Below are 16324 nucleotides of genomic sequence, written 5' to 3' on the forward strand. Positions count from 1 at the left end.
ATCTGATACCTTTTAGTATCTCCAGGATTCTTCCAGGTATACAACCTTCTTTTATGATTCTTGAACCACGTGTTAGCTATGATTAAGTTATGCTCTGTGCAAAATTCTACAAGGCGGCTTCCTCTTTCATTTCTTCCCCCCAACCCATATTCACCTACTATGTTTCCTTCTCTCCCTTTTCCTACTGACGAATTCCAGTCACCCATGACTATTAAATTTTCGTCTCCCTTCACTACCTGAATAATTTCTTTTATCTCGTCATACATTTCATCTATTTCTTCATCATCTGCAGAGCTAGTTGGCATATAAACTTGTACTACTGTAGTAGGCATGGGCTTTGTGTATATCTTGGCCACAATAATGCGTTCACTATGCTGTTTGTAGTAGCTAACCCGCACTCCTATTTTTTTATTCCTTATTAAACCTACTCCTGCATTACCCTTATTTGATTTTGTATTTATAACCCTGTAATCACCTGACCAGAAGTCTTGTTCCTCCTGCCACCGAACTTCACTAATTCCCACTATATCTAACTTTAACTTATCCATTTCCCTTTTTAAATTTTCTAACCTACCTGCCCGATTAAGGGATCTGACATTCCACGCTCCGATCCGTAGAACGCCAGTTTTCTTTCTCCTGATAATGACGTCCTCTTGAGTAGTCCCCGCCCGGAGATCCGAATGGGGGACTATTTTACCTCCTTAGATCTATTGCATTAAAAATGTTTAACAGTTTTGGGAGTGACTGGTGTGCCACAGACACGAAGCATTACGTCTGTGAGCTCAAAGAACAGATTGATGCAGGCCAAAACCCAGCCACACACAAAGAGGCCATCTCCTTGTGGACTATGCCTACCTGCATGGGACCGATGACCGTAGCAGACTGGTCCCTTTAATCCCACAAACCAACCAACCTACCTGCATCTGGAATTATGCTGCACTGTGCCTGTCATGTTACAGCTGCTGACTTTCTGAAAAATAAAGCAACATAAACAGCAGTAAAAAGGTCCCTCAAAATCTGAAGAAGAAAGAAGAAATACCTGTTATATCACTCAGTCACAGAGAAGATTTGCCAGCAACATGAGTGACATAAATATGTATTCTTATAGCCATGGATGCAGCCCTATGTTGATTCTCAATCATAACAACTTAAAAACAATAATTGACATTTGTGTTAATTAGCCATTGAGAAAGTGGGTGCAAAAACTGTGCTCTACACCGGAAGTGGACTTTCTTACACTCAAATTTGTTTTCTCTCTCTCTCTCTTTCTCACTCTCCTGACAGAAATAGTAAATTGAACTCATGGATATCTGAATATTCTGTAACTCACATTTATTTATTTTCACTGTTTTACAAAAATAATTACTTAGAATTTCTTAAATGTTAAATAAGAGTTCAGGTACACAAACCAACATAGCAATTGCCACCTGGGTCTATACCCTTGCATAACTGAGAATGAATTAGAAGTGCAAATTATGTGTATTGGAATAAGGAAGTGAACTCTGTCCACAACCTATAGAAAGTGTTGGACACATCCAAGAAGTAGAAAACAATTGTTAATGATTCATCGCAATCTCACATTTATTTTCATTTTTCTTTCCTTCTTCTTTTCTTTTTTAAAACAAATAAAAATAAAAAAAGAAACTGACATGATTAATTAAACTCATGGGCACTGGAATACATTCTATGGTCTCAATTTAAAATATGCAGGGAAAGCTAGTTTTACAAAGAAGAATTTAAACTACATGTCAGTCCAAAATCCTCCTGTTTGACAATGGAAAATACTACCTATTGAGCTTATTAACATACACTTTATTATTTAAACTGTATACAGTTCCCCTGGTGGAGACTATGAGAATTTCTTGTTTAAACTTTAAAGAGTGCTATGCATCTTAGAATCAACAAAAAAGAATACCATATATGGTGATTTTAATTGATTTTCTGAAACCCTGAGATTACTGGTAATGAATTACTGTGAATGACAAAGAGTTTAAATTTAATCAGCACAGTGGACATATAAACAAAAATCTCTAGGGACACTAAAACAACATTAGTTCGTAATTTTGTTCAATAAACCATCTCTCAGTACAATACTAGTTTATAATGTATGGGCTACAGTGATCATGAGACCCTGTTGTCAACAATAGAATTATGTTCAGAGAAAAGGCTACCCATTAAAATCTGTACATGCAGGAACCTTAGTGATGACAAAATTAAACTTCTGTTATTTACTAACATGAAAACCATGGGTAAAATGTTCATTGAGACATATGTAAATTGCTTGTTCAATAACTTTAATGCCATATGCATGTATTATTTTGACGTAGCCCAGCTGAGAACTATAGACTGAAACCAGCTGTAAACAGAATATTGTAACTGGTATAAAAATCTCAAATGCAAGAGAAAAGTTCTACATTCATACAAAAATCAAACCTTGTCTAATTTAAATGCAAATTATATCAAACAGTACAGTAAGATATACCACAATGTTATTAAAGATCCCAAAAAAGGGTAATGATGAATTCATCTCCAAATCAAAGAGTAAGATATAGGTCTCATGGAACACCATCAGATTTGAAACACTCACAAAACCAATGACAAAAGAAATTATTAGCATAAATCTAGAAGATGCACAAGTATCTGATACCAACTCAGTAGGTGATATTTTTAATGAAAACTTTACCGAAGTGAAAAATAATATGATTCTAAATAACCTTATAACTCTCAATACACACCACTCTGAAAATGGCAAAACATCCAGAGGAACAGTATTTTTGAAACAGGTCGTACAAGATGAGCTGAAAATGGCAGTTGGCTCACTAAAGTGATTTTCATGTGGTTTTATTGGTTATACAGATTGCATAATAAAATGAACGTGACTTGATACTGTAGAACGTTTGAAGCATATTTTAACCACTTCTTTTGCATAGGTATTTTTTCCAGTGCTTGCATGCTGTTTGTGCCTCTTACATACCATACTTAGCATAGTAACAACACTAAATATGAAAAATACCAATAACTTGAGTGGCCTTTGTACCTGTCTCAGAGCACTGTGACTGCTAAACATTTACATGTCTGGGAATTATTTGTAACTCATGTCCACAAAATCTGTAATTCTCTTATCATATGATTGGAACATTGGAGGTCCAAGAGGTAAATATGTATTTCAGTTAGTCAGTAATGTAAAATCTCTCATGTCCACTTCAAATGATATTGTTGTAAGTTCATCAGTCTATTAGTAATTTCTGATGGTTGCCTAATTCTTGGTTGTATAGCATTTCAGTTCTATGCAAGAGTCACTGTGGTTCAGCGATCATCTCATGTGTGATGCAGAGTAATGATAGGCGCTGTTGATGTGACCACAGTTTTTACATTGAAAATCAAATATCATTCTTCTGAGGATAATTGTGCTATGGGTTATTTATAAAATAGTCAGGGCATGAAATTAATAGAATTAAGTTAGTATGTAATGAGGAACTAATGTGACTGGGATTGTATGATGAGAATGACCGCAATCTTGAACAACAGAGTGTAGAAGTTGTTTGCCTGTGTTGCTCATCACCTGAATAGTTGAGCAAACCTTACTATTTCCTACTGCTATTATCTGAGATGCACATTTCTGTGCCATCAGTTTTGGCCATATGCAGAGCTTTGTGGCATGTTTGTCAGTAACTTACAGATTCATGACTGAATGCTAAATGTTGGGCTGTGTGAAGTACTTCTTCCCAGTTGTTTGTGGAAACTGTAAAGCCTGAGAAGACCTGTCTTTGTCGAGTGGACAGTGTGTAACCCAGTCTCTGATGAGAAATAGGGCTTATAATTGCTTGTGTTGTTCATTTGCACATGTGAAGCTGCAGTGATGGCTTATCTCTCTAAAGTTTACTAACTGGTCTTGATATAATCCAAATATCAATTTTTGATACTGGTTAAATTCTGGTTTGAAGGCAACTGTGCATGTAATTTGTGATTATTACAGTGTCAAAGGGTATTACCAGTTTTGAACAGTGATAAATATTGTCATCTGGAATGCATAACTTCTGAAAATGACAAATTGCTTCCTACAGTGATCAAGACAACAAGAGTGACATTTTAAGATCAGTATCATTTACCTTGAAAGTCATTAAATGACATTCTAGTCAGTATGGATACATCGCCCAGTGAGCAAACCCATCATTTGAGCATGGAAATGGAGGAGCTACAGGTAGACCCAAAAATGTATTCAGTGACATTGCAGTGCTGTGTTGCACAGTTGTTTGCCACTGATGACATACCTCTTGAGTTGTGAGTGGTTGTTGCTGAACTGCAAACTGCAATACTAGTATCATACATCTCTATCTGCAGTCAGTTGTTGTTGAGCTGCAAACTAATGTCTTTGCTTCCATCTTAATGCATCATATATCTGTAGAGACTTGCACTGCTGTGCTATTTGACAAACATACTTGGAACAGTGTAAGGGGTGCAGTAGTTCAGAACTTACAGAGGTTCTGTGTGCCATGATGTCCATAAGCAACAGTCTTTCTAAATCAAAGGACACAATAGCTGTTTTCTTTTCCTGCTGAAGGGAAAGTTAGGAATTTCTTCTACATTATAGACTTTACATGAAGCCTTTCTATTAATTACTTTCCACGTATGGTTCAAAGTGATGAAATCAAGTTATCTCCCTCATCACAGTTCTTGCAAGGAAGCCATTTCTAGAATTTTTTTACTGTTCTGAAAGATCATTGCAAGCTGGATTCTGTGTTTCTTTGTGAGCATCCATCAACATTCTCAGAACTCACCTGGTGTAAATCATTTTCATCTTCATCTGTCTCAACATTCTGCACACACTCACTTCTCTTACTCCCACTTTGTCTGACAGGTCATTCACACTTATCTTTTTTTACCTAAAATCAATCTGTTAGTACACTGTACAGTGTTCAGTCTGCTACTAGTTAGTTATTTACATATTTCAGAGATCTTTTGAAAGATTCTTTTATTGAAATGATGTGGAATGAGTCCATTTACAGGATATGTATACATGACTAGTGTTACCATTAATGAACACATTATTACTTTAGTCCTACTCATGCAACTACACATAAAGACTAGCTTTTTTTTTTTTTAAAGGCTACCAGTTTTTTAATAAAAATTCGCCAGTGGAATAGAAGAAGTTGTCTAGGAGAAATGAAGTTAGCTGTAAAACTTGCTTTGCTATCTATCAGACTTTTATGTTATTGGGCAAATAATAAAAAAATTTTGTTGGTGCATATTTAACTCCTTTAATAATGGGTACTAAAGGCCATTTTTCCACTCGTATGTATGGATATCATTGTTCTTCTCAAATTGTGGTGCATTACTTACTATGAATTTCATTAGCAGTCAAATGAGTCGCTCATTTCCAAAACGTTCGTTATCCATTATTTTTGGAAATTGACTTATTGTGAGCATAGCATTCATCAATTTTTTTCATTATATTAAACTACTTTTTTCATTCAAAACATCCTGAAATATGCCTATTTAGTTTCAGAATGTTCCTTATCCAATTCAGCATGGCTGACTCATCTACTGTTAATTTTTGTAACAAAACAATCTATATCCTTTGCCTTTTTTTATAAACAGTGCGTCATTTTTTTTTTTTTTCGAAAGTGGCTCTTACACACAGTGCAGCTACCAACCATTTTAAGGAATAGGGTAATTTAATATTATTATGTAGGGTATTTTTCCAGTGAAACGTGTTGTGGTAGAACAGGCGGTCAGTTGAAGCTAAGTTTTGTTTACTGTTGACAACAGGTTATGTTTTTGTTCATTGTGAAGTTGATGCTTGTTTTGTGTGTTCACTCTGGTGGTTTTTCTAGCTTTTATTGTCAAAATTCTTACCAATAATTGAAATTAGGCTGTTTTAAGTGTTCTGTCTTTAAAGTGGGCAGCTTGTTTTAAAAGTGCACTGTCATAGGCCTAAAAGTTGATAAACTTTGTGGTTAACCAATGAAGGAACTACAACCTTAAACTACTGAACAACAGGTTATGGAAGGACCGAAGATAACATCCATGCCAGACGAGCAGAAGAAGGAAACATATGAAGGACCCAGATAAATGGAAAAAGACAATAGAGAAGCAGAAGCTCTACACATCAAAGGCTTTGCCATGACTACCACAGTGCCTTCATTCTGATATAGTTTTTAATTGTAATCAGCTTACAATGCAAGATCTTCATAAGTTTCATGGAGGTTTTTATTCTTCTAAGAATAAAATTTAGCAAGATAACTATATACTTAAATATATCGTGAGTGAAAGACCTAAACAGAGGAGAACTAATGAAGATGAATGGAAACAAATCACTGAAAATTGGAATCACTGTCTAATCCCGCATACCAAATCTGGAAATGCTTCTTTGGTTTGGGTATGTAAGAAATCCTTTTGTGGCGTACTTGGTGTTAGTGAGAAAAGAAATCAACGAGTTTGTAAGAAATATTTCCACTCCAGAAATCTAGCTGTTGAGATTAGAGGAGGAGACAATAAGTCTAAGCTGTTTGAGGCTTAAAGGCATTCTGTAAAGTCATTCTGCCCACTTAAAAAACATTATTGCAGAAACACCAGAATTACAGGACAGTATTTTTCGAGCCATCTTTCAATAAGTAAGTTTCAGAAGGCTTACAATTAAAGAGTAGAAAATGATCCTCAAATTCCATATTCATATTTTTATGAAATATTTGTCAAAGATTATGACTTAAGCGTTGGCTCTCGTGCTCCAAATGCATCCAGTTTCTGTTGAAATTAGACAGTAGGGACAAATAGGTTGAAATTGATTTCAATCTCCACAAAAAGAGGGCAGAAACATTCTTTAATTTACTGAAAACTGAAAATTAAAATGAAATTACCCTATCCTTTGACTGCCAAAAGAACTTGGTTTTACCCAAAATCCCTGATCAGACAGATTACTATAGTCGACAGTGTTATCTATTTAACTTTAGTATCTGCCAAGGTACATCTAAAGATAAGCAGACAAAAGGCCGTGTTTTTATATATCACTGAACAGAATCAGACTTAAAAAAAGGTTCAAATGAAATTGCATCAGCAAGGCTAAAAAGTACTTGCTTGGAAGGAGTGACCACTGTAAGGCTTTTTCCCATGGTTGTGGAGGATAAAACCGGAACAGTTCAATGATGATTATGCTTCAATACTAGTTGGTAAATAAAGTGCCGCCAAATATTAAAGACATTGTTTTAGTATTCCCTGTACCACATCATTCTTATATGCTGCCTAATTGTGTATTTCCCTGAATTGAGAGGGAATTACTAAGCCTGAGAAATACATTTAAATCTTTAAGGAATGTGGAACTGTTTTCAGTATGACTCAGAGCTTTAATATTTTTGACTGGAAGAAGGTATGTGAAAATTACCAAAATAAGCCTGGAAATTGGCACTTTAAATTTTCGACTGCTAAAAGATTTATTATACCACTAGGCATTGAGCCAACCTGTGAAGTACTTGTTGCAAGTGAACCTTAGTGTAACACCAATCTCGGAAAGGTGAAAAAAGTACTCAAACCTTGATTTAAAGTTCAAAACTTCGAACTACCATTAGTACTACCTGGAGTAACAGTAAAAGAACTGAAAGTGAAAGATGTCAACAAGCTTCTGACTCTTCACTTTGAGGAAAACTGGGCTCAAAATGAAGATGTGGCCTTCTACAAAAATATTATGTTCCACCCAGTACAGAATAGACCTGAAGAAGAATCTGAAAATGAAAACGCCAGTGGACACATGGACAATGAAAATGGCTTGTAATTACTTTACAGCAGTTAATAGGACAAATCCAGATTTAAAAAAGTAAATGAATAACGTTAAGGCACACTTTAAAATGTTTTCTGTGATGTGTGTAGGTTTAATGTAATTATATTTTTTAATAATTTTCTGGTAAATGTATGTTTCTATTTCCCTAACTTAACCAGAAATTATTTCAGTTTTTTTAAAAATACATACAGACATTGTTTCCACAAAAATTAAATTATATGCATTTACTAAACAAACACTTTTTATAATTTTTCACCTGTTTTCTTTTTCAAACTGTCTCTTATCCAAAGTTTTTATTTCCAAAATGTCTCTTCTCCGTATTTTGGTTCCAAAATGTCCCTTATACAACAGCTTTTTATTTGTAACAAAATTTTGAAATAAGTTATTTTTATGATTTTTTAATAACAAAATAGATAACTAAGAAACATGCAGAGAAAATTTCAAGTTTATACATACAACAGGAATTGTTAAATATGTTTTTCACTAATTACCGAAATTTATGCTGATTGGATAAAGAACATTTAGGAACTGAGCAACTCATATGTATTGTGACTGCACAGTCAAGATCCCTATCTCCTACATCAGGTGTTGGTATGACTGTTGAACAGAACTGAATATACAGGGTGGTCCAAAAGTCTGGAAACACCCTCATAAAATTCAAATGGAGTAGCAAACAAGGAAACAGAATCCCTACACACGAGGAACGGGAAGGGGGAAACTTTATAGGCTATTCCACTGACATGGCGGCCATCTTGAAAGCCGCCATCTTGGATTCAATTCCAAAATTTCAAATGGGAATGTGGTCATGTGACATATCAAACAGATAGAGAATTTCATCAGAAAAACAATGCCATTGTTATTTTAAACATAGCTTTATTCATTCTCCTGTTATAGCCAGTAACATGTGGCAGCATGTGTTATGTGCCGAAGAGACATTACGCCGATGTTACACAGTTCTGAGAGACCACCAACAGTCAAAGGAATGGCTCGATATGTTGTCCATTATGTTGGATTGTTAATGCTATCCTCCAAACCCAGTCCTGATGAACTTTGACCAACACATCTGGCTGAATTAGACCACACGCATCAACAATGCGCTGCTTTAGATGATGCAAATCCCGTATTTGCACAGAATAAACCAGTGCTTTGACATGACACCAAAGATGAAAATCCAAAGGAGTCAAATCTGGTGTACATGGTGGCCACTCCACAGCACCCCTACGACCAATCCACTTTTGAGGGAACTGCACATCCAGGCATGCTCGCACATTGTGCCCATAATGTGGTGGGGCTCCATCATGCTGGAAGAATTCCGGAAATGTTTCGTCCTCCGTTAACAACGATGGAAACACTTCTTCATCCAATAACCTCAGATAACCGTTGGCTGTTAATGTACCATCAATAAAAATGGTCCAACGACTTTGGTACCCCACACACCACACCCGGCCATCACTTTTTGTAAGTTGACTGTTTTGGAAGCATCAATCCAGTTTGGATTTGTGTTGAACCAGTATCTGTGATTCTGCTTGTTCACTTCACCATTGATAAAGAAATTGGCTTCATCACTGAACAGCACCTGATAGGGGAAACATGGGTTTATCCACAACTGCTGTGTCACCTATTCTGCGAACTGTGCCTGACGTTCTGGGTCATCCTCGTTCAGGTGTTGGAGCAGCTGAATTTTGCACGGGTGCCATTTGTGCTATGATTAAATTCGCAGTATGGACGTATGGCTAACCCCACATTCTTATGACAGGCGACGAGTACTCCATTGCGGACTCTTGCTAAATGATGCCAACACGCTCACTGTTGTTGCTTCATCGGTGGCAGATTTTGGTCTTCCAGCCTTAGGTTCATCTGCGACAGAACCTGTTGCTCGGAATTTGGCCAAAAGCTTGGCAACTGTGCTGTGAGTGGTGGGCTGCCTGGTTGGGTGACGACTGTTGAAATCCTCAGCAATCACCCGTGTGCTTCTTTTTCCTGATATCAAGATGATTTCAATGCGTTCTTCATGTGTTAAGGACATTTTGTAACCTGTAAATAAGGAAACAATGATTAAAACGTTAGCATGAGTAAATGATACCAAACAGTCAAACACATGTAACATATCAGGCATGGGATAGTCACTTTGCTCCGTTTCAGACTCCATTTTATGACTTCTCAGTACGCCATACTAATGCTGCTGAGCGTTCCACTGCTGCCGCAAGTAATTGACTATAACACAAGAATGAATAAAGCTATGTTTAAAATAACAACAGCATTGTTTTTCTGGTGAAATTCTCAATCTGTTTGATATGTCACATGACCACATTCCCATTTGATATTTTGGAGTTGAATCCAAGATGGCGGCTTTCAAGACGGCCACCATGTTGGTAGCATAGCCTATAAAGTTTCCCCCTTCCTGTTCCTCATGTGCAGGGACTCTGTTTCCTTGTTTGCTACTCCATTTGGATTTTATCAGGGAGTTTCCGAACTTTTGGACCACCCTGTAGTTTGTTTCTTAAAAATTTAAGGAGCGTAAATTTTATGAGAACCACTTTATAGTTCTTTGGGAAATGCGATTAATCAACTCTTCCCTTGCTTTGTCTCTAATGCTATTAATTGTTGCACTAGTATTGTCTGCAAAAAATACCAGTTCTGCTTGTTGCATGTCACGTGGAAGGCCATTCACATATATAAGGAATAGTAGTGGACCCGAAATAGAACCCTCTGGGATTCCCTTTGTAATATCCCCCCCCCCCCAGTCATAAAACACTGTTTGAATTATTCAGCACAATCTTTTTACATTCATTTTGTTAAGCATGATTCAAACCAGCTATGCGTAAAGCCATCAGCTCTGTACAACTTGAGTTTTTTTTAAAAGAATGTAATACGACAACCCCTTTTTGGGATTCTGTAACCTATTACAGTCTCATCTCCACTCTCCTGTACAGGGCATATATGTAACATTAGTGATTTACACCAATTTAAACTGTTGCCTTGACATTGCCTACATTGTGTCTCACCAGTAGATAGAATGCAGGAGACATGTTTCTGGTCATCTGGATTCAAATACTGGGATACACCGAAGATTCTTTGTGTAACAACTTTGTTTTGACATTGTCTACATCAGGCCTCACCAGTATATAAAATGAAGGAAACAGATTGGATCAAAAACTAATGTATCAACATAATTTACACACAACACAAACTACAGGCACATGGTAGGAATAAAACTGCTGTTGCAATAACGGAGTAATTAATGATTAAAGTTCCTATACATCAAGTCATCAAGAGACATCTATTTTCATGTTTTTTAAGTCAGAAGTTGTTTGTTCTTCTAACAGAAATATGACACGATGATTCTTCAGTCAAAGTCAAATATGCTCATGTTCTGATTGGTGTTAGTTAATAGAAATGTAATTACAACCATATAGAAATGTAAATTCTTACTTGTACAAAATTTAATTAATTGAATCTAGAACTTTTATTCAATAAAACTAATCACTGTGTTCACGAGAAAATTATAGGATAATTTTCCTTTAAGTCAGTAAAATAACATATGAAAATTAACAAAATATATTGATAAAATATGTAATTCATAGGTTTAATAGAAACAGGTTCTTTCCTGTCTTTGTATGAAATTATTCACTGTTATTCCACGTGATTTTCTATGTAATTTGGGAAGATATATGTAAAAATTTAATTGTTAAAATTCAATATGCAACAGTGACAGTAATTTTTAAAATCATATAAATAGAGGCAATTTGTACACCGCCATAAGTCAGTCTTGAACCAAATTTTATATCAATAGCATGTAATCAGACTCTGTAAGTTTGCTACCAAACATAAAGTGTGCAAAATAAAATGTAAGGTGAACATGAAGCACTGAAACTTACTGAATCCATTGCATAAATCCCATGTGGTGATGCAGTAACATCAAAATTATTATTATTATTATTGTTATTATTATTATTATTATTTTGAGAATATCTGTAATAAGATTTGGTATATTGAGCATTGTTTTTCTTGTGTTAAACATCAGTTAATATCCTAAACTTCACCACAAAATCATTTTCACCACATTGTATTTCAAGAGTAACGTAATCTGTGTAATCAAACACCTTGGAAAGATCACAAAAAATACCAACTGGTGATATTTTATTATTTAAGACTTGTACTATTTGATGATTGAATACATAAATAGCATTCTTAGTTAAGCAACCCTTCTGGAATGCAAACTGAGATATACTAAGTATATTCTTTCCACTTAATGGTGAGGCCATTATTAAGTACATTATGTTTTTGAAAAATATGCCAGTAAGGAAACTGGAAAATAATTGTTAATTTCTCTTCAAGAAGTTTAACAACTGTGTGTTTTAACCCATCTGTAGAAATTGTTTATGCCAATGATATATCACTAAGAACATTACTTAATTAGGGGGAGCAACTTTTCAGAATTCTGTTTGAAATCCTGTCAACACTACACAATGTTTTGCTTTTTAAAAATTTTATAAGTGTATTAAATTCAATGAAGGATGCTGGTGCTACTTCTAAAGTCTTGTGGAATGACATTTTTAATGTGTTTTTTTGCCTCTTTAACTGATCCATTTAATCCTATTTTTGCTGTTACATTTTGAAAGTGTTTGTTTAAAGAATTTGAAATTTATGAATTATCAGTGACTTTATTGTCATGTAGTTTAATTGTTTCAGTGTCTTGTACTGTGATTGTCTGTTCTGTCTCCCATTTGATAATATACCATGTAGTTTTGATCTGCATTATTCGTTTTTGTCAGGGAATATATACTTCAGGCATTTTAATGACTTTCCTTAAAATACTACAGCTTACTTGTTTGTTTAATGGATCTTGTGGATTATTTTTTAAGAAAGTGGCTTTCTGATGTTGATACAAAGTTGCTGTGGAATAAATTGAATATTAGCATTTCTCTTTGTTTATTACTCATTCCGTAACACTCCTTTTAACTTACTACAATTACATTGTATCCTGTGCTCATTAATAAACCTCACTACTTTGTATGAACCTACCTCAGGATTATTAGGTGCCATATTGTTTCCTTCCATCAATTTTGTATCATGATCAGATAGTTGAGTGTACATTAATTGTTTTGGTCTGAGCACTGTCTATAAAAATATTATCAGTCAGTGTGCTACTATCTTCTATAAATGAGTTGGCTACTGAAATCATATTGAAGCACCTAAATAACAGTTCTAGTTCGTTTTTTCTGTTTGTATCTTTTAAGAAATCAACATTGAAATCTCCGCGAACTATTAACCATTTCTTCTTGTCTGACAGGTACTTCAGTAATGCATCAAAATTTCTCATAAATAGATGAAAGACTGTTACAGTTACAAGAGAAGTATTCTGCAGTAATAATTCACAGGCACATGCTTCTAGGTTCTGATCAACACAAAAATTATTTGTATCAATTTTTTAGAATTTGTATCTAGCTTTTGTGTATGTTGCAACTCCACCTTTTTCCATGTTAACTCTGCATGAAAATGATGCAAAGCTATAATCCCTGATATTGAACTTCTCCATCACCATGTTTACACGGTGTTAAGAGGGGCACAAACCATCCATCACTTTAGAATTTTCCACAACCTCTAGGTACACAGAAATCCCATCTGTCTTGTTTTTCAATCTTCTAATGCTCTGATCAAACAAATTAACTTTATTTTACTGGAAACAGTTGCATGTATTATGTTGTTTGTTCTGCTCTAAGTTCTTTCAAGTCTGTCTGTCTGTAACCTTGTGACATTCACCTGCTTTATTTCTTTGTTGATAGTCCTTGGTGTCAATGTACTGCATTGTTATACTGGCTGAAAAATGGGGGGTGGAAGTTCAACACTGACTACTTGGGGTGAAAAGATATTTGTGGCATAACTTGAATAAAAAAAGGGATTGGTTGATAAGATACTTCCTGAGGCATTGTAGAGTAGTCAGTAAAGGCAAGTGACATACTTAAATGTTTTGGAGCAGCAATGTGATCCACAATCTCTGGAGGTATGTAGTAACAAAAGGGGGAGTGTGACATGGTGGTTTTACACAGCTAACAAGAGATCAGCAGACAGATGGTTTGTTACTAAGAAAAACACAATGGAATATTGTCATATTCTCACGTCAATATACTATAACCTCAGAAGTTGTAACAAATTTGGAGGAAACAGTCAAATATTTGTGACAACTAAGATTAAAAATTTAGTTGCTGCTCATTTCACTCAACACTTTAAGCCATATTGTTGCATTCTAAGCTAACAAGAACCTGGTAATTCATGACATATTCAGAAAAAATGACAAATATTTGTGACAACCAAAATTATAAATGTAATTGCTGTTCATTTCTATGCAGCAATACCAGAGAAGGAAAGTTGCTACTCGCCATATAGCGGAGATGCTGAGTAGCGATAGGCACAATTAAAAGATTCACACAAACATAGCTTTTGGCCATTAAGACCTTTGTCAGCAGTAGCACACATACACACATGCACACATGCACACACACTCATGCAGTACTGAGTGTAGTTTCAGCTCGCTGAGACAGCAGACGGGTGTGCAAGTTGCATTTGCGTGTGTGTGCGTGCGTGTGTGTCTGTGTGTCTACTGCTGACAAAGGCCTTAGTGACCGAAAGCAATGTTTGTGTGAATCTTTTTATTGTGCCTTTCATGACTCAGCATCTCTGCTATATTGTGAGTAGCAACTTTCCTTCTCTGGTATTGTTACATTCCATCCAGGATCTTCCATTGTTTGAAAACAGTCAAATATTCACTTTCAGTGCTAGAATTTCATTGCCTCTTTTCTGAATCTCGTTGGTTACATGAAACTGACACATTGGCAAGCTATGAGCAGAAGAGAAACATCATCATGCTGGCCCTGATCTAGTTCTTTGCCTCAGTTTGGTGATGGAAAGACATGAGGCAGCCCCCCTTTTTGTAAAAAGTGAAAACTTTATGAGTGAGACCTAGGCGTAAATACAGTAAGCAGATTCAAATAAATGTAGGTTGTAGTAATTATTCAGAGATGAAGAGGCTTGAGCAGGATAGAATAGTGTAAAGAGCTGTATTTCACAAGCCTTTGGACTGAATATCACCATCACAACTGCAGAAATACTCCCAACCCTTTGTAATGCAAACCTTTTATTGTTGAGGTATCCTACCTTGAATGAATGTTGATATACACAAAAGAAATGTTAACAAAATATGTCTCTGTGCAATCTGGGAGACAATGTATTCACAAAATTACAGAATATAATTTTGAAAGTGAATTTTGAAAATTTTTTTTCCTATCATGATACATTTTATGCAATGCATTTGTAACACATCATATGAAATAGTTAACTTAGCCTAGACTGTCCACTACATATTAACTCTCGTCACATCTGGACTTGGTGACTTATAATGATTGCATCTTTATAATTTAACTATTAAATGCTTTATTTCCAGGGTTTATATGCAAGAGGAAATGTTGAAGATTGGTTAGGGAAAGTTGAAGAATACATGTTCCTCACACTTAGAAAGCGAATGAAATTTGCTATTGGTGACCACAACAATAATGAAAGAGAAGTTTGGGTGGTTTCCCATCCAGCACAGGTAAGAGCAATGATGCAATACATAACATGTCTGAGTAAGATACTTAAATTCTGCCAGACATTATTAACCAAAATCTATGTGGACATGTACATCGATCTGAAAGAGACAAGCATGTACAAAACTCCATGATCTTTGAATCAACAGGACAAGTATATAATATGGTTTTCAAATGGAATTATAGTTTGTTTCTCCATAATTTGCAAGTGATTTCGGTGGTCTGTAGGAATGTAGCTAAGCAAGTCAGATGATGGAATGCACTACACTTTGCCTCACTGCAATTAGAATTTAATTAAATAACTAATTTTTGATTTGAGACTGTTTTTAATTTACCTGGAAGATACTAACATTACTGGAAATGATTTTGAATATAGAGGAAAGGTGTGTATTATGGGAGAGTTCACTATTATGAGTCAGCTAGGTTCTGATTAAAATAAGTGCTCATCCCTGTTGGGGAGCATCAGAACTTGCTTTGCACGGTACCTCATGCATAGAGCAGTGGCAGTAGGATCATTATGGAGCTGGACATAGTGGAGAATCTGTGATTTTAAATGTGTTGAACTTGATGTTTTTGGAATGTATATGCTTGTAGGGCTTTAATATTTGAAATTGGGTACCTGTTGCAGAAATAGTCATACAAATATGGTCTTCACTAAATACTCTTTCATTCTCCATAATGAAGTGTCCTTAAAACTGAGCTACAAAACTATGAGGCGAGATTTTTAGAGTGAGATGGCTTATCCTAATTCGCAATACCGTGAGTATCCTAATACAGGTCAGAATCGCAAATTAGGACACACTTTCTCATATTAGGATAACTTTAACTTGCCACCGTAGTAGCTGTAATTGGGCTCATATTTTTACTAAGTGGACTGACAGTTTTGTGAACCTTGTGAACCCATTTGGTGACAATCCTGTTGTGCTAATACTTGATGGGCATCATATCACATTTTTGTGATAGACAAAGC

At 35.5% G+C, this 16324-nt stretch overlaps 1 protein-coding gene across 1 annotated transcript in view; it reads left to right on the forward strand.

Annotated features, from left to right (window-relative positions):
- Positions 1 to 16324, forward strand: part of LOC124795954 (dynein axonemal heavy chain 6) — a 1096896-nt gene that overhangs the window by 325807 nt on the left and 754765 nt on the right. The window contains exon 22 of the mRNA XM_047260034.1: positions 15213 to 15359. Coding sequence (XP_047115990.1) covers positions 15213 to 15359 — 147 coding nt within the window. The remainder of the gene's footprint in view (positions 1 to 15212; positions 15360 to 16324) is intronic.

This window comes from Schistocerca piceifrons, chromosome 4 (assembly GCF_021461385.2).
Source record: "Schistocerca piceifrons isolate TAMUIC-IGC-003096 chromosome 4, iqSchPice1.1, whole genome shotgun sequence".
Classification (NCBI taxonomy): Eukaryota; Metazoa; Arthropoda; class Insecta; order Orthoptera; family Acrididae; genus Schistocerca; species Schistocerca piceifrons.